General features: G+C 38.6%; 2 protein-coding genes across 3 annotated transcripts in view; one reads left to right on the plus strand and one right to left on the minus strand.

Annotated features, from left to right (window-relative positions):
* Positions 1-1609: 1609 nt before the first annotated feature.
* Positions 1610-8513, minus strand: PHF5A (PHD finger protein 5A). 2 transcript variants are annotated; one of them, XM_063308581.1, is made up of 4 exons: positions 8270-8511; positions 6605-6628; positions 3374-3540; positions 1610-2059 (listed from the first exon to the last, which is right to left on the minus strand). In XM_063308581.1, the coding sequence occupies exons 1-4, from the start codon at positions 8319-8321 to the stop codon at positions 1970-1972; spliced, it is 333 nt and encodes a 110-aa protein (XP_063164651.1). In that variant the 5' UTR covers positions 8322-8511; the 3' UTR covers positions 1610-1969. The 2 variants fall into 2 exon arrangements, with proteins under 2 accessions (XP_063164651.1, XP_063164652.1); XM_063308582.1 differs by lacking the exon at positions 6605-6628 and having other exon boundaries at positions 8270-8513.
* A 617-nt stretch (positions 8514-9130) lies between these two features.
* ACO2 (aconitase 2) overlaps positions 9131-27535 on the plus strand; it is a 28155-nt gene continuing 9750 nt past the window's right edge. Inside the window, exons 1-13 of the mRNA XM_063308292.1 lie at positions 9131-9232; positions 11381-11523; positions 14268-14526; positions 15602-15694; positions 18096-18254; positions 18570-18720; positions 19364-19468; positions 20091-20182; positions 20431-20536; positions 21044-21201; positions 21311-21384; positions 25294-25405; positions 26603-26725. Coding sequence (XP_063164362.1) covers positions 9197-9232; positions 11381-11523; positions 14268-14526; positions 15602-15694; positions 18096-18254; positions 18570-18720; positions 19364-19468; positions 20091-20182; positions 20431-20536; positions 21044-21201; positions 21311-21384; positions 25294-25405; positions 26603-26725 — 1611 coding nt within the window. The 5' untranslated portion in view covers positions 9131-9196. The remainder of the gene's footprint in view (positions 9233-11380; positions 11524-14267; positions 14527-15601; positions 15695-18095; positions 18255-18569; positions 18721-19363; positions 19469-20090; positions 20183-20430; positions 20537-21043; positions 21202-21310; positions 21385-25293; positions 25406-26602; positions 26726-27535) is intronic.

Genomic DNA, 27535 nt, shown 5'->3' on the forward strand with positions numbered 1-27535 from the left:
CCCCATGAATAAAATGACATCCCATTATCATGTCAAACCTCTTCATAGAATTAAATAATAGTGTTAAAAATACCAGACTGGTTGCAATTTGCATATTCATTTTAAGAACCAAGAGATGATTAGGGAAAAAAAAGTATTAATGAACAGCTCCCCAATACACTCTTTACTATTTGCCATACAACTACCTTAAAATGTTTATTTTGTTTTCAGAAGGAAGCTGAAAAACAGTGAACTGATTCACTGTTACATTATGGCATAATGTGGTCTAAAACGGTAATATCTGCATTACTGAACCTAATGAAAGAAGATATGTATTATTTTGAGTGTAGGTATACACCCTTCATTCCAACACTGAAAGTAGTAGCAGATTAGATTATCTCCAACATTAGCTCAGTCACAGCTTCTTTGCGATAATTAATTAATAAAAACATGCTTTTTTAAAGTTTAGGAATACTGGACAACCAGATCAAAAAGTAACATCTTGAAACAAGTACAGAACATTCCAAAACACCATTTGAGTAACAAGTCTGCAGTATGAGTTAATATGCTTTGCTTAAGTCATTCAACACATTGGAAGTGAATAAAATCATTTGAAAATTATGTCTTTCTAAAAAGAAATGCTTGAGAACAGGATTAGGAGGATGTGAGAAGTTTGTTATTTCCTTTTCTAAAGCTGTTCTTTGGATAGGTTTTATTACCTTTGTGCTAAAAATCTCTATAGTTGCCATATCCATTTTTTTCACCTGAATTATTTTTCTACATGGATTACAACATATACAGAATCTGGCTGTAATTTGGTAGCTGGTAATCACAGATCATGATATACATGAGCCTTGTGTGGCGCAGAGTGGTAGGTGGCAGTATTGCAACCAAAAACTTTCCCCTTCTCTTTGATCCCAGCGGAAGCTGGATTCTCGGGTAGCCGGCTCAGGTCGACTCAGTCTTCCATCCTTCCGAGGTCAGTAAATGAGTACCCAGCTTGCTGGGGAAGGTGACAACTGGGGAAGGCAATGGCAAACCACCCCGCTATAGTCTGCCAAGAAAATGTTGCGAAAGTGGCGTCCCCCAAAGGGTCAGACATGACTCGGTGCTCGCACAGGGGACCTTTCACCTTTCAATCACAGATCACATTTTGGATCTGTGGATGATTTTGGAAATAGGATGATTATTGTACTATAAAAAGATGCACACCCATCTTTTTATAGCCTGTTTCTCATGGTTCACACCAGGAATTTCAGGTAATGTATTATTTCCCCATTGCTGAACTTGTTCTAGACAATAACCAAGTAAACAATCTGAGTAAGTCTTTCTCAGCAAACATTAGGGACTGTTTTATGATATAACCATATTGTACTGATGCGAGAAGCACAAGTTAGGGCAATACCAAATGCTGCTCTTATTTGTTTATTCCACTTGTATGCTGCCTCAATCACTGAGCAACTCTAAGTGACTCTCTATAGCCTTGTATTGCTATGGAAGTCAAGCTGCCACTAGCATTAATTTACGCCTGAATTTATTTCCCTGATAACTAATTAACTAATAACTAACGGCAAAACAACAATAACAACAACCAAGATCAAGAAGTGCAGAGATGAGACTTTCTATTAGAAGACTACTATAAAACTTTATTGGGGCATAATCCACCATAACATTGAAAGAACAGCTAGTCAAATTTTTGAGAAAGCCTTGGATTTGTCCTTACAGTGAAACAACTTGCTCAGAAAAAAGTTCTATGTCTATCAAGATCCATGGTTTGAATTTCTAATTTACTTACTTTCTGTGAGGCACATAAAAAATATTTAACTTCCTCAGTAACATTAGTTATCATTGAAAAATGACAAGAATAATTTTCAGTAAGCAGTATTTTTTCCATCAAATTATAAGAACTGAAACAAAATACATTTAATTGCTTTCCTATAAAACTGAAGTCCAAAAATATTTTGGGAGTACTTCCACAGAGGGGATGGGATCATCTTTTCTTGAAGCCGTATTTCTTTCGCTCATAAAAGAGATCTGTTTTTGAACTCCCCAGATTGACAATCTTGGGACAACCATCTCTCTGGAATGGTGCAAAAGACAAACAGTCATAACAAGGCTAAGCCTAATGGATTCCAAAAGGAATAATCACAGCATCTCTATATCACAATTCAAATAGGGAAATAATATGTGTGAGTGTGTGTATGTGTGAGAAAGAGATTTTCTATCCTATAGTAACCCACAAACTGCCTATGGATAATTATGATGTTCCATTATCAAATATGGGACAAATATCAATATCAAATTTAGTAGGAGATAGTACTCTACATCCATGCAATCTCATACAAGCACTTACTTGAAAGCAACCTCCCACTGAACTTGGTTGAGAGTAGCATAGAAGTATAAAAGTGCAGGCTTTGTTTCAATGCAATTTCTCCATCAAATTCTATAATTGTAATTGCAGAAAGCTGCATTATTTGAATAACATTACCCTGAATCTCAGGAATTCAGAATTTGAAACAACAACAAGCAAATAAAAATAATGAAAAAAGCATAGATTAGACAACAAAAAGGAACAAGAATCCAATGAGGCTATATGTGAATGGATATAATACCATCATACAGAGTACATCTTTTTTTTAAAAATTAGACCTAGTATGTGGTAGATGTACTAACTTTTTAAAAATCCCAATTATAATGCTTGTGGGATAATACTGTGCCTTATAAAATGCTTTGTTTCTTTGGTTTATCTGAATGATTTTGAGGAGTTTTTAAGGCAACAGGCTAGAAACCAGGAGACTGAGAGTTCTAGTCCCACTTTAGGCATGAAAGCCTGCTGGGTGACCTTGGGCCAGTCACTCTCTCTCAGCCCAACTCACCTCACAAAGTTGTTGTTGTTGGGAAAACAGGAGGAGGAAGTAGTATTAGGTATGTCCGCCACCTTCAATTATTTATAAAAATAATGAAGGCAGGATAGAAAATAAAATAAAATAAATTGAGAAAGACGTTTTGTAGATTTGTTTTCTTATCTTTCCAACTACATTTGTTCAATTCAAATCTAATTACAGTGCTACCCTAATGATCAACTATAATACTGAAAGTTTCTTTAAACAATTAGTTCTAATCTCCTATAATCTAAATCATAAATAATCTTAGCTATATGACTATGGCAAAAAATTAATTTGGGGGAATCTGAATGAGAAGCATTCTCGCTTCAAGGTAGTTTTGAATGAAAAAAGGCATATATTAATAAAAAATGAAAGGTACAGATATTTGAATTCAACTTCCCAAAGTGTACATAGTTCATTAAGCAACAGTAATTTAAGAATACATAATTAGTACATATAGTATATATTTAAAAGGATAAAAATAGGAAAATGCTTTCTAAAAAACTTACATCTTTTTCCTGAATAGTACATTCTTTACAGTAATAAGCATCAGAGACTCCAGGACCCCCACATATCACACAGCGCCCTTGATAAGAGCCATAGTTGCACTCGTCACATATGCGCACCAGTGTACAAGGCCGTACATAAGAGTCACAGATAACACACTTGCCATCACCTGAAATCAAAAGTTTACACATTTCACTTGAGAGAAGAGATATACAGATGATAACATTCCTACAAAGTGAAGATGTAGTCCATTTGATTACACGGGGAACATACTTGAAAAGTAGGTAGTCACTGGTCCTTTCTTCCCAAGGTGACATGTTTGCAGTGGACTTTTAATTTCCAAAATATAAATATATCACCTTATGTTATTTGCAGACTCCATTTAGAAATTGCAGAAGGCAACTGGCATATGAGTGACCTCCACTATAACTTTAATTGATCCACCATTTTGTGGTGTATGGGGGAAGAACCCTCTTTAACCAACTTAAACCTTTTTCTTTGTTTCTTTTAGAAAGCACTATCAAGTTTGGGCATAAACAAATTAGAATGGATCAACCCAAAATAATCTCTTGTCAATACAAGCTTACATTTTTCTCAGGATGGGAAAAGTCAGAGTTTATATATCATTTATTTACTTATGCAAAAGAAATACTAAAAATGCAAATAGCATTTAGGCAATACTACAATGGAATTTAGAGACATTATTGAAGTCGGGGGGGGGTCTTAGAATGAACAGAAATCAATGAAATATTGGCAATGAAGATACTGATGTGGTGGATAGCTTCTGTCTTTTAGGATCAACTACCAACAGTAAGGAACGAACAGTCAAGAAATACACCTCAGACTAGCACTTGGTAGAGCAGACATGAAGTCTTTGGAAAAGATATCCAAATGCAGTGATGTCTCTATAACTACAAAGATCAGAATTGTGCAAGCCATGGTATTCCCTGTGACACTCTATGGAAGTGAAAGTTGGGTTTTGAAGAAGCAGGAAAGGAAGATAATTGATGCTTCTGAACTTCGGTGTTGGAGGACGCTCCTAAGAATATCATGGACAGCCAAGAAAACAAACAAATGGATCATCGAAGAAATCAACCCAGAGTTCTCACTCAAGGCACAAATGACCAGGCTCAAATTATCTTACTTTGGACATATTATGCAAAGACCTAGCTCCTTAGAGAAGGCTCTGATGTTGAGAAAGGTGGAAGGAAGGAGAACAGCATGACCAGCAGCAAGGTGGAGAGACTCAGTTACAGTGGTGATGAGTGCAGTTGGAAGATCTGAAACACCAGGTCAGGGACAGATTGTCATGGAGGAAAATCTATCTATCTGGTGATTAGGAGTCAAAAACAAACTTGAGGGCACATAATCAATCAATGAAGTAAAATGTAGGTAAAACAATGACAAGCACTGACAATCTGAATCATATAAATAGATCTAGAAATACCTACCAATGAAGAGATTCACATTCATTATCTGTGCCCTAATTCATCTAAGCTCTATTCCTACTTCACAAAGTGAAAGAACAAGTAGCTTCTTAGTAGTTCAATTCAGTTTTTCTTGGTTGGGAAAAACTTTAATTCCTCTGCTTAAATTCTTGCTATAAACGTTCAATTTCAAGTTTCCAGAAGGAATAAAATTATTGTTTTACATTAGTGTGGCACAAAGCAATTGGCCCTGACAACGTCTACTTTTCTCTATCCATGGACAAAAATAGTATCTTTCCCCAGCCTATACTAACTTCCACTATTGCTTCTGCCTCATAACAGCAAGTATTCAGCACTCTGTATACAGCATGCAGACCTCAAATCCCTTTTTGAGGTCATTAGCCCCCCTAGAATTTCACTATCAATATTTGGCAGCAACAGCTAAAAAATAAAGATGGTTGAAATAGATGTATTGGTTTTGGGAATAGTTTAACACACCTAAAAACAAACCACTACAGAAACAGCAATCTCATCCACCAGTGTGTCATGATTATGCCTTTGGCTACCTTCTAAATAATTTTAAATAATAATGCATCCTCCTGCAAACACTGAAATGTTACTTACCCCTATTTTAGGGTCACGAAAAATAGCATATGTCACGCCACTAACAGCATTATTTAAAAAACAATTCTTCACAACATCCTTTCTATACTTTCTGGAACTAATTAAATATTTTGCTATTTCTTAATCTGTAAGGAAGCTGGCACAGAAATTTTGTGCATGTTTATAGCCTTTTTTTTGGTCAAATTTTCCTTTGTAGAGGGGTGTCTTTCCATGGCTGTCTTTCTTTCAGGTAAATACAATACATATATTCTTGCTTTCCTGAAAGGATCAGCAATATATCAGATGTAGTATATTAGGATTGATGCCTGTGGGATGATTCAGTCAAAATTTCTGAACTATCATTTGGTGCTATAAAACAGCTTTCAAGAAGCTGCAGTCCTTTTGTTACTTCTCACATTTGTAGAAATAGACTTGCTATGCTTTATCTTCTGATCATATTATTACAGTTATATATCTGCCTATCTTTGAAAAACAGTTCAGAAACATCAGCTGATTCAGGGCAGGAAGTTCATTAACTGGGAATGGCACATACATTCATTTAATGTTAATGTCTTGTCATCTACATTGTTTTCCAGTCTGTTTTCAGGCCCAATTCAAAGAGCTACTGGAGCCCTCAATATCTGGTGATAGGTTATCTGAAGAATCATCCCCCACTTCACATTCCATTCTTTCTAATATTTTATTTGCAAAACATAAAATGTTTTGGCCACCCTCATGTTTTAATTAAATATCTAGCACTTTAAAACACAATACCAAGTCAGCAAAGTCTCCTTATTTAGGTCAAAGGAGGAGCTTTTCAGGCATGTGGCAAGTCTATTCAAGGTGCAATGCTATAACCACATGATGGAATTAAGTTCCAATGAGTATTTACATATAGGACTCTACCTGCACATGAAAACAGAGCTTTAGACAACCAGACCTCTTGTAGGTGCCATATGATCCCAGAACTGCTTTAAAATTTTGCAGATAGGTTCTAACTGCACCTCTGTATGCACCAAAACAACTTTTTGGAATGAAATTCAAACGCTTAACAACACTGTTTTTATTTTAAACTATTCCAACAAATTCACTATATTCACAAATTAAAATAAAGACTAGATTTTGATATTTATTTTTAATTAATTAGTGGAAGATTTTGGCTTGCATTCACAAAAAATATCGTATGTATGAAGCTATACTTACATTTTTCACATAGTCTTCCAATAGCTGCATTAGCAAAGAAAAAGAATAAGTCATATTTAAATTCAGAGAGTTCAAAACACAACATAGTTGATTTAAAAATTATTTATCCCTTTATTATGCTAATATTCATGTGTAGGTGAAAAGAGAATGAGGTAATTATGGTTTTTAAAGACAATAGTGAAGCCTTATGTTCCATGATGTCAGAGGTTGGTAGTGACATATAGACACATAAGCTTATTGCTCAGCTTCCTAAGAAAAAGGAGAGGCTAGAATTTCACAGCTGCAGATTGGAGGCTCCTATTGCCAATGAATTTAAAAACTTTTTTTTTTTGCTACATCTACCTAAAATAGTAAATCTTGTTAAAAATATTCTCCATAACAAGCTATTGAAGAAAATCAGTAGTGAATCGTTTTTTTAAAAAAAACGTTTATATGAAAAAGAAATCACATGTTTGAAGATGCCTTACTGACACAGTTTACATATCATGCTACATTATATAGTTTATTGAATAAGTCATAAATGACCTGATGCATAAAACAGGCCAATATTTTACTACCTTCTTGCAGCCAGCGGCTAGATTTTAATTTTGCTGGATTTCTGAGGGTTGTCAGAAGTCAGGCCAGTCATCTTATGATATATGCTTTTGAGGAAGTTTAAGAAGAGATTGGGCATCTAGCCTAGGATATTAAATGATATACAAATGGCAAGGGCTTAGTCTCCACAGCACTCTACTTAGTCCAATGTCCAAACCCAGCCATTGCTTATCAAACATCCGGTCCTTTCTGAAAGAGAGAAGGAGATGGGGAAGAATCCCAAGTGCCAGTAAAAAAAGTATCTTCTGGCTGAACTCATTTCCCTCTGTCCTTGGTTCATTTCAGTGCCTGCCCTCCTCTTTCTTCACTATTCCACAGAAATCCTGGATATTTGATTGCAAAAGACCTCAAGGGGAATACTAACGTTATAATAAGTAAAGGTAAAGGTTTCCCTTGACATTAAGTCCAGTCATGTCCGACTCTAGGTGCTCATCTCCGTTTCAAAGCCGAAGAGCCAGCGTTTGTCCGTAGACACTTCCGTGGTCATGTGGCCAGCATGACTACAGGGAACGCTGTTACCTGCCTGCCGAAGCGGTACCTATTAATCTACTCACATTTGCATGTTTTCGAACTGCTAGGTTGGCAGGACCTGGGACTAGCAACGGGAGCTCACCCCATCACGCAGATTCGAACCGCCGACCTTCCGATCGGCAAGCTCAGCAGCTCAGCGGTTTAACCCGCAGCACCACCGCGTCCCTTTAACGTTATAATACTGTGCAACAATTTCGGAATGCTCTCATTTCAGGCACTCTTTATCACTATACCATAGCCCTGACCAGCCCTACAACTCTCAGGATTCTTCAGTTTGCATATTCTGGACGCTTTACTTTTACTGAAGGAGGAACTGATTCTGAAAAAGAGTGACGGTGAAGCGCTTTTAGTTATAAAACATGCCATAAAATATAGCAGATTTGGCCAACTCTCAGAATGCTCAGCATGCTGGCTAGGAACGAGTAGCTGGAATCCACTTGAATGGCTACCATGCATAGTTTATAATTACTCTCCTCCCCCCCCCCCGCCATCTTTTAAACGAAAATCTCCTTCAGGTATGGGCTGAACAGTAATACTCACCCACTCCCGCCTGTTTGCGGCAGAAAATTAAATCTGGATGATGTTTAGCCATCCCCACAGCTCTCGTCTCGCGCCGTTGTTAATGACGTTTCACCCGTGACCTCTACCCTCTAGGTCCTTGGGACGATAGAGGTCCTGCAGATTAATTAGAGGGCTGCCTCTCCCAGCTAAAGAAGATATTTCCTCTTGCTTCGAACTTTAAACTACTGTAGGACTACCCATTCTAGATAAAGGAGATAAAAAGATTTGACCTATTACTAAATTGTATGTCTCTCTTCTAGGACCCGAAAAAGCCCGCCCCTTTTATCTACCGTCATTGGTCGTATAGTTATATCGTAGATGGATACATACGAAGACTCAAAAGAGGTAGTCTGAAGAAAGAAACTGTTTTTTAATCCATAGGAAGTACAAGATGCAGATGATATTAAGTGCACGTGATTGTGCGGCTGCACATCCAAACAAGCATATATTTTTTAGTTTTTAAACATTTGAAAGGCGTAAGGACAAAGTAACGACGTGCAATTCATAGTTTTAAGGGACCGGCATGTATTTTGAATGCTAGAATGTTCCTTTATTTTATGTCGGCAATGTTCGCTTCAGCCACTGAAGAAGTAGTAAGTGACAAGATTTTCAATGTAAGCCGGTATTATCTCTGTCCAAACAGGGAGATGGGTTCCTCTAAAATTTTCAGATCGCTATGCTTTATAGTTGTCAATCGCGGATTTCTTTAAGAAAAACTTTCCTGTTGATCTTTCAACCCTCCGGAACTATGCCTGTTATAACTTCCAGGGCCAAGGAGACACTCTCGATCCTTCGAAAGGAAGTGTGATGATGGCCCTAAAGAAGCCCCGCCTATAAATCACGTTTTTACAAAACGTCAGTGCGTGACGCTATTACCAGGCGACTTCATCTTTGTCAGTGAACAAAATGGCGCCGTATTATGTCCTAGTCAATCAGTTACAGGTGAGCAAAAGGATGGTAGATCGGGTTGCTAGTAGATCCGAGGTAAAAACCGAGCGCCTCCCATCCAGGTGATGGTGAGGGTGGCAGCTCAAAGTGTGCCTTTCTGTTCTGTTCTTGGGTCTTAGCATTCTCCTTCCTCTCTGTAGGTCAGCATGTTCCTCCTGGTTGTAGCTCTCTGGAGCACGTGGAGTAATATTCGCTCGGCAGCAAGCTGGGAAACTGATTTGCCTTCCTCGCGTATGCATTAATGGGTTTTGCTCTCTAGCAGGTTTTCTACTGCTAGGCTGCCTGGCAGCTCCCTGCCCTTGCAGCCAAGGTGAGGGCAAGGTGACTGGGATCCTGCCCTGCTTTTCGAGGCAACTCAGGTCATTATGAGACAGCTTGATAGGCAGACATTCCAGACGTTATTATACTGAATACGTATTGCTTTGCTGTCATGTAGTATAATTCTGAAATGATTAGGCCACAGTTACATTCAAGAGGTTACAGTTCCTACCATATTCAAATGATTTTGCTGAACTAGCAAATTGCAATGCTTGCAGTAAAAGTGCAGGTGTTAGTCTAGCGTATTGTTTTGTTTTCTGCAAGATAATTTCCATTTTTATAGCACATTATTTTAGAGCAGGGGTCATTAGTATGACTTGGTATGTATAGAGTCACAGCCCTTCCAAACATACTTAGGATGTCTAGCAGGCATAAATTTTCTACTGAGGAGATGCGATAAGATTATACTATAACAGGATTTCCTTAAGTGGTCTAATTCATATAATCATAGAATTGGAAAGGATCATAGAGGTCATTGAGTCCATTATTTTGCTTATGCAGGCTCCATTAGACCATCAATGATCGATGATCATCCAGCTCTGTTCTGTGATTGTTTATAGAATTTAGAAAAAATTTGTACAGAATTCTTACCATTTTTTAGCATCTCCCACTAAGGCATGCTATTTAATCAACTTGGAAAGCCATTGCTTCAAAAAATTTTAATGTAAATATATAACCCTGTATACACTTATATGGGAATAAATACCACTGAATTTGGCAGAACCTACTGTGAATGGATAAACAGGATTAAAATATTAAAGGCTTTTTCATATTGGACTTGAGTTAAATGGCCTCAGAACAACAATAAATCCGTGTCACTGACATTTTTGTTCCTTATTTCCTAAGTATATAAAAAATTATCAAGTTGTACACAGCTATGAAAAAAATTGAAAAGAGCTACTATGCCATATTAATTTTACAGTAAAGGCTCAGTGTTCTTCTGTCACATGTAAAAATGATTTGAGGATGCCCCTTCCTTTCTTTCTCTTCCCTTGTGGGTTTATTTTCTTTGTCATCATTATTCTTCTGTCTTGTGCTGTTTTTGTATATTATTATATAATTATTATTATTATACATAACTGTGAAATCTCAGCTGCCAATTCTCTAGCTGGTTTTTCTTTAATGAATTGTAAGTTTTGTTTTGTTTTTATCTTTGTTCATTTCTCAGAGTGACTTTGGTATGTGAGTGGCCATATAAGTATGCTAAATAAATACATACATATATACAGTACATTGGTTTTGTTAACCTAAAATACCAACTCTGAGAGAGAAATGATTTAAAACTTCAGTTTAAAATTGCTCAACTTTGTCTTGTAGGTTATATAGTTCATTTCATTGTAATTATGGTTTCATTTTTTCAGAACAGGAGTGGAAACCCAATCCAGTACAGGAGTTAGATCCAATCTCCCAGTGCTTCTGGTGGGAAATGGATCAAGGGTGACATCAGATAACATCAAGAGTATGGATCTGATTCGAGATACTACCCTCTTGGGATATAACTTTTATCATGTGTCCTATGAGTAGCTCAGACTTTTGTTCCTGACGAGATGGGGAATTTTAACGAAGGCTGGCATTATGTTGGTGGATATTGCATAGAAAAATGAGTCACGTTAGTGAAGTGCTACAAGCACAGAAAGAAGTAACATTATAAATAAATACATTATTCAGAAAATGGTACTTCCAGCTTTCTGACCTCTTCAGAGACTGTCTTAACCCATAAAAGCTTAATATTCCGATGAAGTTTAATTGTATATTTATAAATGGAAGGTATACATTTCATTGACAGTTATATTAGCTAATTGCTCTCTTATCTGTTGTGTTTAGCAATTGTTAAGTAAAGGAGTTCGAAGATACCATGTATCTACTTTTCTGTGCCAGCGGGCCAAGGCGGCCATGAGCCAGTTTGAGCCTAATGAATACATAAATTATGAACAGCTTGAAAAAAATGTCAACATTGTCCAGAAAAGGTAAGAATGAAGAAGATGTAGCTGTTATTACACAGAAGAATGTGGTTTTTGAAGGCCTCATTATGTAGTATATCCGCTTGGCTTCGGTTCCAGAGGACTAAAACATGTTCATTATTTTCAGAGAAGATTCAGGAAAGTACAGGCCAATTTCCTTATCACCCTGTTAGGTAATTTGATGAAAAATGCTGTTAAAGATTATCATGCATATAGGATAAATCTTGTAGCAGTGGAATCAGCTTCTGCAAATGAAGATCCTACCTTGCTAAGATTTTAGAGTACTTTCAGAACATTTAGTATACCAAGTTTGTAATTAAAATTACATTTTAATTACAGTTACTAAAATTACATTTAGTATACCAAATTTGTAATTAAAACTACATTTTAGGGAAAGGTAAATGCAGTTTACAGTAAGCAATTTTAAAACGCCTCTATCTACTGAAAGGGCCTGGAAGTGATAACTGATCAGGAAAGGGATTCTGGAGTTGTGGAAAGGTCAGTGAAAATATAAGATCATTATGTAGCTGTTGTGAAACAGGGAAATTCTGTCATGGGATATTAGGAAGGGAATGTAAAGTAACACTGTCAGTATGATAATGCCATACAATTCTGTGATGTGACAGTTCTTAGAAAACAATATACTGTTCTGCTTGTTGTACCCAAAAAGGGTATTATAGAGTAGAAAGGAAGTAGGTGCAGGAAAGGCCTGAAACAGTACTCTGACAAAGAATATTTATTCAGGAAAAAAGCAACCCAATGTAGATATGATAGAAATATTTATAGTTAAGCATGATATGAAAATGGTGGATAAAATCTGAGTCATTCAGCGAAGTTGAACAGTGGAAGATTCAGGAGAAGTAGAATTCTAGAATTTGGTACTAAAAGGCTGAGTGATGGATTTAAATGACTTTTAGAATGATTTGGACATATTCATGGAAAATAAGGATACTGATTTTGATTGCTATATTACAGTATCAAAGAAATATTCCTCCCAAATATCAGCCCTGGAGATTTTTTTTTTTAATCTGTTGAATTGTGTCCAATTCTCAGACTACCTGGACAAGTCCCTGCAGTCTTCTTGGCAAGGTTTTTCAGAAGTGGTTTGCCACTGCCTGCTTCCTAGGGCTGAGAGAAAGTGACTGGCCCAAGGTCACCAAGGTGGCTTTGTACCTAAGGTGGGACTAGAACTCATGGTCTCCTGGTTTCTAGCCTGGTGCCTTCACCACTACACCAGACTGGTTCTCTGGAGAATGTTAGCAATAGACTTTTACTGGCATCCTGGTTTGAGGCTTCTTTTAGCTGTGGTGGAGGGGGAAAGAGGGAAAGCGATGGTATAAGCAACCTCCTCTCAGATCCAGCTCTGTCACACTTTGCTTCTCCCTCACAATTAATTGGCAGCCATTCCACCAAGCTACAGCACAGAGAAATGTGGAGTTCAGTAAAACATTAAGAACTGGTATCTGAGTTTTTTCATTCTTGTCCTATCCCCCTCTTTTTAATTTGTATGTGTGTTCCTCAATTGTAAGCTTGAAGACAGTCTATTTTTTTTTTTTAAAAATATGTAAGTTGCACTGGGAAACTTTCCAAGCTGAAGTACAGTGCATAAATGCTTTAAATAAATACATATTTGACAGTGTTGGAACAGAATGCTGAATTAGTTGTATCTTTGATCTGATCCACCATGGCTTTTTGAATATTCTTATTAAACTAAATAAGTTGGGGATAATTTAGGACAATTCTTTGGTTGAGATAATTTGAGGGTGTTGTAAGTTTCTTCTCTATGGATAGCTGCTTTATATTTTCCTTTAAACTAGCTGTTGTTGATAGCTAATCTGAGCATGAGGATATTTGCATTAACTGGTTCATCATTGATAAATTTGAGGGAAAGATAAAAAGGTAACTTTTGCATTTAGATATACTTTTCTTTGTGGATCCCTTAATGGAATACTTATTGACATATAATAAAAGGCTTATTTTATTCTTCAGAAATGATACTTATCATATGAGGATTAAGAAATCTGAAAGTCATATATTTTGAGGAGCCAGTATAGCATAATATGTTTAACTATGATCAGGCAAGCAGGAGTGGGGTGTAGGATTTTGACCTTCTTCTCCTGCCATTTCCCATTTGGATAACAAATATTTCTGGTTAGGTTTAATGTTCACAAGCTATTATTGTGCTGACACAGAACAGCTTAGGTGTCAGGGTGTTCATGACAACCTTCTGGTGCCCATGGCTACTTAACTAAATAAATATTAAAGCAAGTTTCAATAATAGCTGAAACCCTATGACATAGCATTGTGCTAGATTGTGGCATTCTCTCATTAAATTTCAGGCAAAAATACATAATATCTCAAGAGAAGGATCACTGAAACCAACTTGCCAGATTTTGAGTGCATGTGTTCAGAAACATTTGCCAGTTCCTTATCTATTGTTTTCTTACTAGTGTTAACTATAACCAGATAGTGAATTTCCCATTTAATCAAAGTATGAAACTAAGCAATTAGTTGTATAATGTTAACAACAGCTGAAATGAAGAAATGGGCTCAGAAATAATATTAGAGTGTATCAGTATCAGAACTGATTGTGGCCTTTGTCTCCTTTGATGATCATTTTACCAGATATTACTGTACAGATACAGGAAGGATTTTTAGAAGTCTCACTGAAATTCCTATGTTTGAAATATGTGACATGATTAATATGCATGAGGTGAATATATATGTTCCTTCTCTTTTCTTCCCAACAGACTGGACCGTCCCCTTACATTGTCAGAGAAGATTGTATATGGCCATTTAGATGATCCTGTCAAGCAGGATATTGAAAGGGGCAAGACATATCTGCGTCTGCGACCAGATCGTGTAGCTATGCAGGATGCCACTGCCCAGATGGCCATGCTGCAGTTCATCAGTAGTGGGTTGCCTAAAGTGGCAGTGCCCTCAACTATCCACTGTGATCACCTTATTGAAGCTCAGCTAGGTGGTGAGAAAGATCTTCGAAGAGCAAAGGTCAATATTTAATTATTTAGCCAACAGTGAAATAATTGGTTCAAATTTAATGTGAAATTTAGCCCACCCTGCTTTTGACTCCTGTACTACAAGGTTCTAATTACTCTTACATGAGTTGTTTTGGAGAACTGTGGCCTGAAAAGTAGACTTGTAGTCTATCCTGACTCAGGGTCTGGGTTGGAGAATTATCTTGCAGAAGGCCATAGGGAGAACAAATGCAAAATTGATCCTGTTGTGGGAGTCAGTAATGAAGTAAGTAATCCAAATCTCAGCTGGCCTTGAGACTTATTATCCTTTTTTTTTCTTAATCTCCTGTATTCCTCACACATGATTTTTTTTTGTTACAAATTGGCTTTATATTTACAGTTTTCTGTGGCAAAACAAACATCCATATGCTCTCTCCTTTGTTGCAACTGCTTCTCAATTTACCATGCACCTTGAACGTAACTGTAGGTATCTGAATGGAAGATGACCTGAATTGAAGATCACTCCATAGAATAGAAGGGGAAAAAAGCTATAAACTCCAAAATCCTGTATAGTGCTTAGTTTCCCCACTTAGAGAACCTAAGGTTACCAACTCTAATGAAACCAGTGCTAGTAATCTCTGTGATGAATGCATGCATGTATAACACTTGTGTATTAATGTACATATATATCTGCTGAAAGTCACCATTGACTTTGAAGGCCTATCATTCTGGGAACTGAATGTTTTGGAGAACTCTGAATGATTCTGTTTCTTCTCTGGATCACACTAATCTGAACTAATTTAGATTAATTTTTGGAACATCACTGGACCATTATTATTATTGCCAGTTTATTATCACTAGAGCTTGCCTTTTGATCAGAAGTTCTGAGAATTTGAAAACCCCTGATCTATCCTATCCAAAATGCTTGCCAGGGCAGCATTCCAGTATCACACCAGTCTTATTTAAGGAGTTCCAGAGTGAAACTCTTGAAGTGCTAATGAAACTGCATGTGATTGAAACTGTCACTTGGATTTTCCTGAGTAGTCAGGCTAGTCCTGCTCATATGAATATATTTAATGAACTTGCTTTAATTTTGTGCATATAAACAGGATATTAATCAAGAAGTATACAACTTCCTAGCCACAGCAGGTGCCAAGTATGGAGTGGGTTTCTGGAAACCAGGATCAGGAATTATTCACCAGGTAAACTTTTTCCTTGTTAAGGGCAAAGTAGACAAGGTTAGAGACATAGGAAGCTAATTTGTGCTAAATCAAATGCTCACTATTCTGAATAGTGACTGACAGTAACAGTTGGGGCTTCAGCCAACTGTTCAGGAATTTCTCAGCCTTACCTGGCAATGCTAGGAATTAAACCTGGCAACTTCTGCATAAAAAGCATATGCTCTGCTGTTAAAGTACTATATGCTTCTTGAGAAAACCCTTTCCTTGTAACGGTAGCTCTGTATCTTTTTAATGAGGCCTACTTGCCACTGCCCTGGATGTCTGCAGGGTGCCCTGGGTACATTCTGCAAAGTGACCAAGTGTGATGCTATGGAAAATTCCCTAACTGCTATTCAAAGTCACAGGGATCATAATGTCAGGAAAGTCACTAATTAGCTATCTAGAATTTCATTATAATTGTGTGGATGATACGAATTCATATATAGTGCTGGTTTTTACCTTTCAAATCAAATTGGCTAATCAGGGAATTTGCCTAAGCCCCTTGCACATTTTCTTCCTGTTGAGATTAATTATTGAAAGCAAGTATTTTGAAGGATTGATTGTAGATTTTTCTTCTCAACAAATTAAAATGAACTTTTTCCTGGTCAGAGCTCATTATAATAGGTGTTCCTGGATTTTCCTTGGTTTTTTGATAACTCCCTGGTTTTCCAAATGCCTCAGGGAAATGAAGTGACAGAATGGATATCCAGAGTGCTAGTGGAAGAAAACTAAAAGTAAATCTGAGCATATCTAATCTTACTCCATGGTGATAAAGCAGTAAAAGTGTAACTCCTCCTCTTCCCTTATTGTATCAGCAGATTGTGCATTGTTTATTGCCTTTTAAAGAAAATATTATTAGCATTTTTTTTAAAATCAAATTTGTTATAGCCACCCACTCTATTAGAACCTAAAGGGTAATGGGTAGATTTCTTGCCTGGCTGCGGTGACAGTGTAGCATGGCATTTTGCTGACACAATTGTTCAGGTTCACCAAAATCTTGTGTCACATGTGCTGAGTCCATTGCGGTGTCTGGAACCGTTTCTGGCCCTATCATTTGATACCAGTTTTGTCTTGTGAACTCTGATGAAATGGATAGGTGGTCTTGCAGTTTTCCATGGCCACTTGTGGGCTTGATTCCTGCCCCTCCTAGCTCTTTAGGAGGTCAGGGTGACACATTGTTTCTGGGAGATGGTCAGTGCCTCACTGTGAAAAGAGGTAATGTCAGCTCCCATTAAGGAGACCATGGTAGGTCACCTCAAGAGGTCCTTCCTGGCTACATCTACATTGGTTAAATATTGCTCTGTCTCTAATTTTCTTTTTGGAGAGAACATGATGAGATTATAGTTGGAATTCAGCTATGGCACACTCTAGAGGAAGCAGATTATCTGGACCTTTCCAGTGAGGCCAAGGCATGGGACTGCAATAATATTGGTCACTCTGATTTATTACCTCTGGTCCTACTGGACCTTTCAGCAGCCTTCAGTATCCTCAACATGGTATCATTCTGGACTGCAAGCAGGGCTTGGCACTTTGAGATGCTGTGTTGCAATAGTTCTGCTCCTTCCTCAGTGGACAAGCCCACTTCATTGTGGGGATGAGAGTTCTGCCAAGCAGCCCCTCCTTTGTAAGGTACTACAAAGCTTAGTCCTCTTTCCCCCTGACCTCTGTATGAAGTCACTGGGAGAGGTCATCCCAGTGGGGCTTGGTATCATCAATATGCTGATGCTACCCAATTGTACATCACCACCCTGAGATGTACAGGTGATACTGTCTATGTGTTGATCCAGTTTATGAAGGCTGTGAGAGTATGGGTGGGGCAGAACATAGGTTGAATGTTAACAAGATGAAGTTACTGTTTGTTCATCATGGGTTCCCAGTGTCTCTGGTGGTGTTTCATGATTGGTTGGCACTGCTGCGTAGGAACAGGTTTGTGATGGACAAAAGTATCAAGTAAGTAAATCTTGTTGGATTTCATTTTTAAATTAGTTATTTTTTTATCATATTGGTTTTTTGGGATCATTGTAATTAAAGAATAATTTAAGAGAGCAAGGAATTAGGAAAAGAAGAGTCCTTCCAATGACTGGATGCCTTCCAGATGCATGACCTTTAACTCCCAAAACTTTCATCATGCCAGCTGGGGAATTTGGAAGTTGAAGTCCCCATATCTGGAGAAAGCCCAGGTTGGAAAGGGCTGGTGTAATCTCTATGGCCATCTTATTTACTGAGGAGTCAACTTTCTCCTGTGATTAACAGTTTTAATTTTTTGAAAGATTATAACATTAAACTCTGTGGTTTTGGTCCTGCTTTCATGTTAGAAGTTTAAAACCTTTTATAGTGTTATTTTGCTCATCTTTGCTTAAATACATTGTACTGTTTGTCTCAGATTATCCTGGAGAACTACTCCTATCCTGGTGTTATGCTTATTGGCACGGATTCCCATACGCCCAATGGTGGTGGATTGGGTGGAATCTGTATTGGAGTTGGTGGTGCTGATGCAGTTGATGTCATGGCAGGAATCCCTTGGGAGCTTAAATGCCCAAAGGTAAGTTAGAGAAGAATATAAATGTTCCTTTATGCAGCAAATGGGGCTATATGAACAAGAAAGATTTTTTTTTTAAAGTGGAGATGCTACACTGCTAAAATATGCTGCTATGGTGGGCCAAATCTGAATTTTTGTCATTTCCCTATTCTTATTGACCACTGTGCTAAACATGAGAGCCTTAATAGCAATTGATCTCTTTATCCCAAGAGTATCTTATTTCTGCATTTCCAACTAGAATATTACACAAAAGATTTGAGGAACTGGATATTTACTTAAATCTAAGTGACTTAATCTATTTTCATTGATGGTCTTCAGGTAATTGGAGTAAAATTAACTGGCAAGCTATCAGGCTGGAGTTCTCCAAAAGATGTAATCCTTAAAGTGGCTGGTATACTTACTGTGAAAGGTGGTACAGGAGCCATCATAGAATATCATGGGCCTGGCGTGGATTCCATCTCTTGTACAGGTGAGGGATAACCCATTTCATATCAGTGAAAATGAATTTTTGGTGGCTAATGATGGACTGTTACGGCTGCTATTGTGTGTTATTCACTAGACTAACATACGTAGTTTGTGTTCTTTCTGTGGAGGGAAATACTTGACAGCTATTAAACCATGTGGATCAGCAGTGTTATGAAAAGTGCTGCTTTGTGCTGGTCCTTTATTATGTCTGTTAGAGGAATAAATGTGAAGCTGAGCTGCATCAAACTTGAACCAACCAAGAACAGTTCAGTAGTGTCACTGAACTACTTACTTCAGAGAATCTGGTACATTCTGAGAGTATCAGTGGTATTTTGGTTTTGTTGGTTAGAAATGAGGGGGGATGACTTTCCAGGAAAATAAATGTTTGTCCTATAATAAAATATAAACTTAGTCCTGGGGGACCGGTCATGACCAGGTAGGGTAATGGGTCCAAAGAATCAGAGTGAGGTGCTTTTCTTCCTGGAATTCAACTATTTAGGCCTTAAGAGTTACCACTTCTAATTAAAATATATAAAATGCTATTTACCATCTATCTTTATATAAAACATTTTTGTTTATTAACTGATTTGTAAATGGTATTTACCTTGGATTCCAATTTCACTTGTATGGATTTCTTTCAACTTCAGGAATGGCAACTATCTGTAATATGGGAGCAGAGATTGGTGCCACCACTTCAGTCTTCCCTTACAATCCCCGTATGAAGAAATATTTATCCAAGACTGGACGTGCTGGTAAGACCTTTGATGAGGGGTCAGATTTATGGAAGGTCCTTATTTGTTTTTTCTCCCTTCTGGGAAACAGAGGTAAAGTCAGGGTATTGTTTTCTGCTTGATTGTTTGTCTGGTGTTGGTACCCTAATCAAGGAACTACCAAGGAGAAAGCCACACCCCCACCAACACTGGCAGGGCAAACTACCATATATAAAGAGGGAGCAAACCCCACACTCAGTAGCACTGATGATGTTACCTAGTCGGGTAATGAAATGTCTGCAAGCAAACAACCAAGCTCAGGGAGCACCAAGGACTCCAGAGGACTACCTGTATTTTTGTGTATAAATGCAGAAAGACTGAAAAACATTTGAAGAGAGATTGGAAAGCTCTAAGGTAGTTTAATTTTCAGGCTTGCGTTTATTATGTGATCATCCTTTATATTAATTCAGTTTATTTAATTTGGTCAAGATTTGGATTATCTCTATTCGTGCACTCTTGTATTAGCTTGGATTTTTTGGTACAAATACATTTTGGGTAAAGCAGAGTCCTTTCTGGTAACTTTAGAAGAACTAATTGTTCTTTCTTCACAGGTGATCATAATCAGTTTTTCTCTTTTTAATCTGTCCCCTTTCTCTATTTTCAGAAATTGCTAATTTGGCAGATGAATTCCAAGAGCATTTAAAGCCTGATCCTGGCTGTTCCTATGATCAGCTAATTGAAATTAATCTCAGCGAGGTAAGTCGCTCTTGTAGTTTCTCAAGAAAGCTGGAGAAACAACAGAGGTTTAGGAGGGGGCCTGAACTCTCCTACGTGTGTTCAGTCTTCCCTTGTCTTTGTTGCTGAGATGCCTGTGTAAGAACATTTTTAAAATATGCCACATGCTGATGCAATTTATCTGTTGATACGTTACAAAAAACACTTGTGTTCTTACAATGGTCCTTAGAGTGTTCTCAAATTTTTGCTTGAATTTTTCTTTCCTAAAGCTGAAACCCCTTATCAATGGGCCTTTTACTCCAGACCTGGCACACACTGTTGAAGAGATTGGCTCTGTGGCAGAAAAAAAGGGATGGCCAGTGGATATTCGAGTTGGTGAGTAGGATTTTATCTTGGCTGACTCTTCTCTATTTTAGGATGGCTTTCTTCTCCACCTTGACAATTCTATATTTAAAAAATTTCTGCATAATGTATTTTATTCTGCCATGCCAATTTCTAGACAAAATAATATTGGCATAATATGTTGGAACCAACATTCTCACCCTATCTTGCATTGCTTATTATAGTGCTAATTGTCCTGCTGTTATGATTATTCCAAGCAATTTAATAAAGTCCTTCAACTAAACTGTTTTGAAAACAAAAGCATTCAGTGTCCCACTACAAGTCTTCATCCTACCTTTAAGGAGTGTGCTTGTGCCTTTTAATTCAAAATGGTAAGATGGAATACTAGCTGTTTTGCCCCTAATCTCACTCAAAAACGCTAGATTCATGCAAAAATTAATGGATTCAGATAACTCTTCTGGTGGAAGAAAAAATGTTTTCAGTAGGGTATATCTTAAGAGAATCTGATAGTGATATTTCTCGTCTATTCCATCTGCACAGGTCTGATTGGTAGCTGCACTAATTCAAGCTATGAGGATATGGGGCGCTCTGCAGCAGTGGCAAAACAAGCACTAACTAATGGGGTTAAATGCAAGTCTCAGTTCACCATTACACCTGGCTCAGAGCAGATCCGGGCCACAATAGAAAGGGATGGATATGTAAGTATTCTTTTTCTCCTTTGCAGTTGGAATATGCTTTTTTTAAAAATTGGGTTGGAGACCAGCACCTAGTCTTCTGCTAGCTAATGCTGTTCTCTGTCTCCTTCAGTCAAAAACCCTGCGTGATGTTGGTGGAGTGGTTCTTGCTAATGCATGTGGGCCCTGCATAGGCCAGTGGGACAGGTAAGTTGTTATATGTGTGGAAAAACTATTTTGATTTCCCATAAGAAAGAAATATTTTACTTCTGTTTTATTTTTATTAGACAAATTAAAGAAAATACATAAACAGAATTAAAAAAGAAATGTAAAAGATAAGGGATTAATACAAATGAATAACCAAGGAATTAATAAAGATTACAGGTAATCCTTGTTTAGCAACTGCCTCGTTAAATGACTGTTTGCAAATATGATGGTAATAACAGTAGTAAATGGTAGTAAAAAAATCATTTTCCAATCAGCGTGCATACTTAACACCCAGATTTCTGTGCCTGACAACGCACACTGGAATGAGAATAATGTAGGCGTTGCTGCACAATAGAACTTTATCTAAATGAGAGAGCAGTAACCAGTGATCTTTGCAGCATCTCTCTCTGTCTCCCCCCCCCTCTCTCTGTCACATGGTTTGCTTAGTGACTGTTTTGCTGGAACCAGCTGCGGTTGCTAAATGAGGACTACCTGTATAGTTTTCCAATATATCATTAGTCAATTATGAATAATCTTAAAAATTGCTATTAAGCTCTAAGCAGCTAAATATCAATATCAAGAATCGCAGTATAAATCATCAAATTAGATTATTTCCTACAGTAAATTCAATCTATGTTGTTAAGAGTCTATTCTAATTTAGATGTCCTGTAAAACTGAAATATTATAAGAATAGAGAAACCCAAATTTTGGATGTGGTGCAAATCCATGTATGAAGCTGTAGTTGAGGAATATTTTTTAGTTTGAATTCTGTATCACATTTACGTTTAAGATGTGGAATTATTCTAGATACTGGAGCATACTCTCACAACTTGGTTAGTCATTCTTCCAATGGCAGGATCAAACAACCTTTCCAGTAAAAAGCATATAATATCCATGCAGCAGTTAGCATATAACAGGCGAATTCAGTATACTTTGAAGGAACATGTAGTTTGTAAAATTCAGTAAGAATATCACAGGTTGAAATGGGAATTCAGTTTTTAAGATTTGTTTTGTTCTAATATGAATCATTTTCCAAATTGTTGGGCTTTATAACATTGCCACCAGATATGAAAGAATGATCTGACCTGCTCATTACATTTCCAGCAGTTTTTAGAGAATGAATTGTCCATTTTAGCAAAAGAAACAAATGTTTTAAACGATTGTACATTATTTAACTTCAGCAAAGGATCGTTACCTTGTCGTGGTGCTGGAGCTTGAGCACCTCAGTGATGCCATGAGCTAAACCGTGAAGGGCCACCCAAGACAGGAAGGTCATGACAGAGAGGTCAGACTAAATGCAATCCCTGGGGAAGGTAATGGCAACCCACCCCAGTATTCTTGCCGTGAAAACTAAATGAATCAGTACAACCAGAGATATGTCGGTATACCATCAGAAGATGAGACCCCCAGGTCGGAAGATGGTAAAAATGCTACTGGGGAGGAACAGAGGATGAGTTCAACCAGCCCCAGATGTGATGACGCAGCTAGCTCAAAGCCGAAAGGACGGCTAGCGGCCAACGGTCCTGGTGGTGAACGGCGAATCCAATGTTCTAAGGATCAACACACCATTGGAACCCGGAATGTAAGATCTATGAGCCAGGGCAAATTGGATGTGGTTATTGGTGAGCTGTCAAGATTAAAGATAGACATTTTGGGCATCAGTGAACTGAAATGGACTGGAATGGGCCACTTCACATCAAATGACCACCAGATCTACTACTGTGGACAAGAGGACCACAGAAGAAATGGAGTAGCCTTCATAATTAATAGTAAAGTGGCTAAAGCAGTGCTTGGATACAATCCAAAAAACGATAGAATGATCTCAATTCGAATTCAGGGCAAACCAAAAAAGGGAAACACTAAAGAATGTTTAAACTATCGAACAGTGGCACTCATTTCACATGCCAGTAAGGCAATGCTCAAGATCCTGCAAGGTAGACTTCAGCAATTCATGGAGCGAGAATTGCCAGATGTACAAGCTGGGTTTAGAAAAGGCAGAGGAACTAGGGACCAAATTGCCAATATCCGCTGGATAATGGAAAAAGCCAGGGAGTTTCAGAAAAACATCTATTTCTGTTTGATTGACTATTCTAAAGCCTTTGACTATGTGGACCATAACAAATTGTGGCAAGTTCTTAGTGGTATGGGGATACCAAGTCATCTTGTATGCCTCCTGAAGAATCTGTATAACAACCAAGTAGCAACAGTAAGAACAGACCATGGAACAACGGACTGGTTTAAGATTGGGAAAGGAGTATGGCAGGGCTGTATACTCTCACCCTACCTATTCAACTTGTATACAGAACACATCATGCGACAAGCTGGCCTTGAGGAATCCAAGGCTGAGGTTAAAATCGCTGGAAGAAACATTAACAATCTCAGATATGCAGATGATACCACTTTGATGGCTGAAAGTGAAGAGGAACTGAGGAGCCTTATGATGAAGGTGAAAGAAGAAAGTGCAAAAGCTGGCTTGCAGCTAAACCTCAAAAAAACCAAGATTATGGCAACCAGCTTGATTGATAACTGGCAAATAGAGGGAGAAAATGTAGAAGCAGTGAAAGACTTTGTATTTCTGGGTGCGAAGATTACTGCAGATGCTGACTGCAGTCAGGAAATCAGAAGACGCTTAATCCTTGGGAGAAGAGCAATGACCAATCTCGATACAATAGTTAAGAGCAGAGACATCACACTGACAACAAAGGTCTGCATAGTTAAAGCAATGGTGTTCCCCGTAGTAACATATGGCTGCGAGAGCTGGACCATAAGGAAGGCTGAGAGAAGGAAGATCGATGCTTTTGAACTATGGTGTTGGAGGAAAATTCTGAGAGTGCCTTGGACTGCAAGAAGATCAAACCAGTCTATCCTCCAGGAAATAAAGCCAGACTGCTCACTTGAGGGAATGATATTAAAGGCAAAACTGAAATACTTTGGCCACATAATGAGAAGACAGGACACCCTGGAGAAGATGCTGATGCTAGGGAGAGTGGAGGGCAAAAGGAAGAGGGGCCGACCAAGGGCAAGGTGGATGGATGATTTCTAGAGGTGACGGACTCGTCCCTGGGGGAGCTGGGGGTGTTGACGACCGACAGGAAGTTCTGGCGTGGGCTGGTCCATGAAGTCACGAAGAGTCGGAAGCAACTAAACGAATAAACAACAAAAAAAACATTATTTAAATATTTTAAAAATGCTTGTGAGGAATAACTATTATGCAGGGTTTCAGATTAGCTGGTGTGTATATCTGTCATCTTCCTGAATATAGCCTCCTTCTCAAAGTAGTTTACAACTAACTAAACTCATTATTATTTGCTATTTAATTGTAGCTGCTCTTGCTGATAATATGAGTATGGTTCTGTTAGCAATTTTGATAGGTACAACCTGTACAGATATGCTGCTTTGTCTATTGTATGAATATTTTCTTCTCACAGTTTCATGATACTGTGAGCTATAATTATGGTTGGTCTTCAAAAGGGTTTAGACTGCTAAAAAAGGATGTCATTTCTAATATAAGCTAACCTGAACAGAGGTCGGTTGATGAGACTGTAAAATCCCTTTGATTTTGGGTGTCAGGACCTTCTGTCGGTTTTGGGGGGGGGGTCTCCTTCATTTATATCACTCCATAGACAATGTTTTATTTGAGTAGGTTATTGTTCCACTCATTCAGTTTCTGTTTGTTTGTTTATTCAATTTATATGGCCGCCGATCTCAAACAAGTGACTTTGGGTGGTGAATTTTATATTAGATTTTATATCTAATAGGACTTTTTCTATGCATCTTTAGGAGCACTAGCTTGAAGTAATATATATGGTAATAAAAATTTTAGGAAGTTAACAGTGAGTTGCTCATACCATATGGCAGGATAAACTTTTAATCATGGTGACAAACTTTTTCCTTTTTCTGCCTTTGCAGAAAAGATACCAAAAAAGGTGAAAGGAATACAATTGTTACATCCTATAACAGAAATTTCACTGGTCGTAATGATGCCAACCCTGAGACACATGCATTTGTAACTTCTCCAGAGGTATAGTATATGACAGGCATATGAACATAAACACAAATCACTTAGCCTAGTTTCACACATCATACTAAGCCAAAACTATGCAAACCCATTGTATATACAGGCAGTCCTTGACTTACGATGGCAAATGGGACCAGGATTACTGTCACTAAGTGATGGAGTCGTACAGTGCGACCACAATGCTTAGTGACTGCAATCCCTGCAGTCCCAGTTACTGTTGTTAACTGAATCCCATGGTCATTAGGTGAGACAACTTCCTGCCAGCTTCCCACAACCAAAATCATGGGGAAGCCGGCAGGAAGTTTCAAGTGCCAGGCCCGCAGGCAGCTAAGTACCTGCTGCTGGGTGAGGGAGGGAACAAGGGCGTATATGGGAGTGTGAGGGGAAGGGTTGGGGAGAATGCGTGAGAAGCACTGTGTGGGTCAAGGAGGGTGTGCAGGGGTGCGAGGGGGTGCATGAGAGCTGCTGCGCAGGTCAGGTGGGTGCATGGGATGTGTGAGAGATGCTGTGCAGGTTTGGGAGGGTGCTCAAGAGGCGCCATTTGGGGCAGGGAGGGTGTGAAGGTGTATGAGCGGCTGGTGCAGCGCAAGCAGAGAGGGAGGGTGCATGGGTGGGAAAGACTTACCAGCAACTTGCAGCCTTCCCTGCTGGCTTCCCCACTGACTTTTTGGGGAAGCCAGCAGGGAAGGTATTGCAAATGGCGATCACATGATTTTGGGGTGCTTGGCAACTGGTTGTAAGTGTGAATGGGTTGCCAAGCAGACTGGTTGCAATCACATGACCAAGGGGGTGCTGGGATGGCTGGAACTCCAAGGACCGATTGTAACCACCATTAATTCAGTGGCATTGTAACTTGGAATGGTCGCTGACCGAATGGTCGTGGGTTGAGGACTACCTGCATTAGAGAAAGAATGAATTTCAGTTGCCTTCTTTTTCCAGAGGCCTCAAGTTGAAATCTTTATTTTTGTAGCTTCATTAGAGTTGTTTATTGAACAATATTCCACGTTTCTACCTATCAATACTTGAACTTCATGCTACAAGTAGCTTTCTCCAATCAGGCATTTCTCTTCATACCAATGCCAGGGCTTTAGCTGGACTAGTGGATGATGGTTATAAAAATACCTAGGGTACTATTACTTATAAGTAATAAGACAGAAGTGAGACAACCTGTTCTTACCCATAATGGATTGCCTTTTTCAGATAGTAACAGCCCTGGCACTTGCTGGGACTTTGAAATTTAATCCAGAGGTTGACTACCTGACAGGAGCAGATGGAAAGAAGTTTATACTTGAGCCACCTGATGCTGATGAATTGCCAAAATTGGTACTTACTTTTTTGTTAATCTTGGTTCCCTCTCTTCATCCCAAATTGGTAGGAACATCATTAATGAAACTGCTGGGTGAGGTTATCTGTCAGTATGGGGTCAAGTATCAGCATGATATTCAGTTATACAATTCTGCCCCAGGCTATCCAAGTGATGCTATTGAAGTACTTCGCCAGCGCAACTCAGACTTGACAAGATTGTATAGCTGTGGGTTTTAGGGCCCCCTGTATTTAGTGATCTTCCCTCATTAACTCTGGATAGGGTAACACTTCCACAGGCAATTGTTGGTGCACAGTCTGGCACTCCTAGATTTGCAGCTTCTGCTCTAAGGGCAGGTAGTAAACATGGCCAGGAGGGCCCATTTACAAATGCATCTTGGGTGCCAGTTGCACCAATTCTTAAATCGGGAGGCACTACTCAATGGTTACTTTTGCCTTGGTCATTTCCTGATTAGACTGTTGAAATGGGCTCTACATGTGACTGCCCTTGAAGAGTATTGGGGGCTTCCGCTGGTCCAGAAGCAGTGGCACATGCAGTATTGGGTGCACCATGATATACCCATGTAACACCACTGCTACACTGTTTCCCAGTAGGCTTCTGTGTTCAGTTCAAGGTGCGGGTTGTTTCCTTTAAAGCCCTGCATGGCACGGGCCCAGGTTACTTGTAGGACCACCTATCCCCAGTGTTCTCTGCTTGTCCCACGAGACCTGGGTCCCCTTGGAGAAGTAGCATCATCTGGTGGGTCCTAGGAAGCATGCCTTCTCTGTCATGGTGCCTGCCAAATAGAACAGTCTCCTTCCAGAGAGTTG

Source organism: Candoia aspera, chromosome 7 (genome assembly GCF_035149785.1).
Source record: "Candoia aspera isolate rCanAsp1 chromosome 7, rCanAsp1.hap2, whole genome shotgun sequence".
Taxonomy (NCBI): Eukaryota; Metazoa; Chordata; class Lepidosauria; order Squamata; family Boidae; genus Candoia; species Candoia aspera.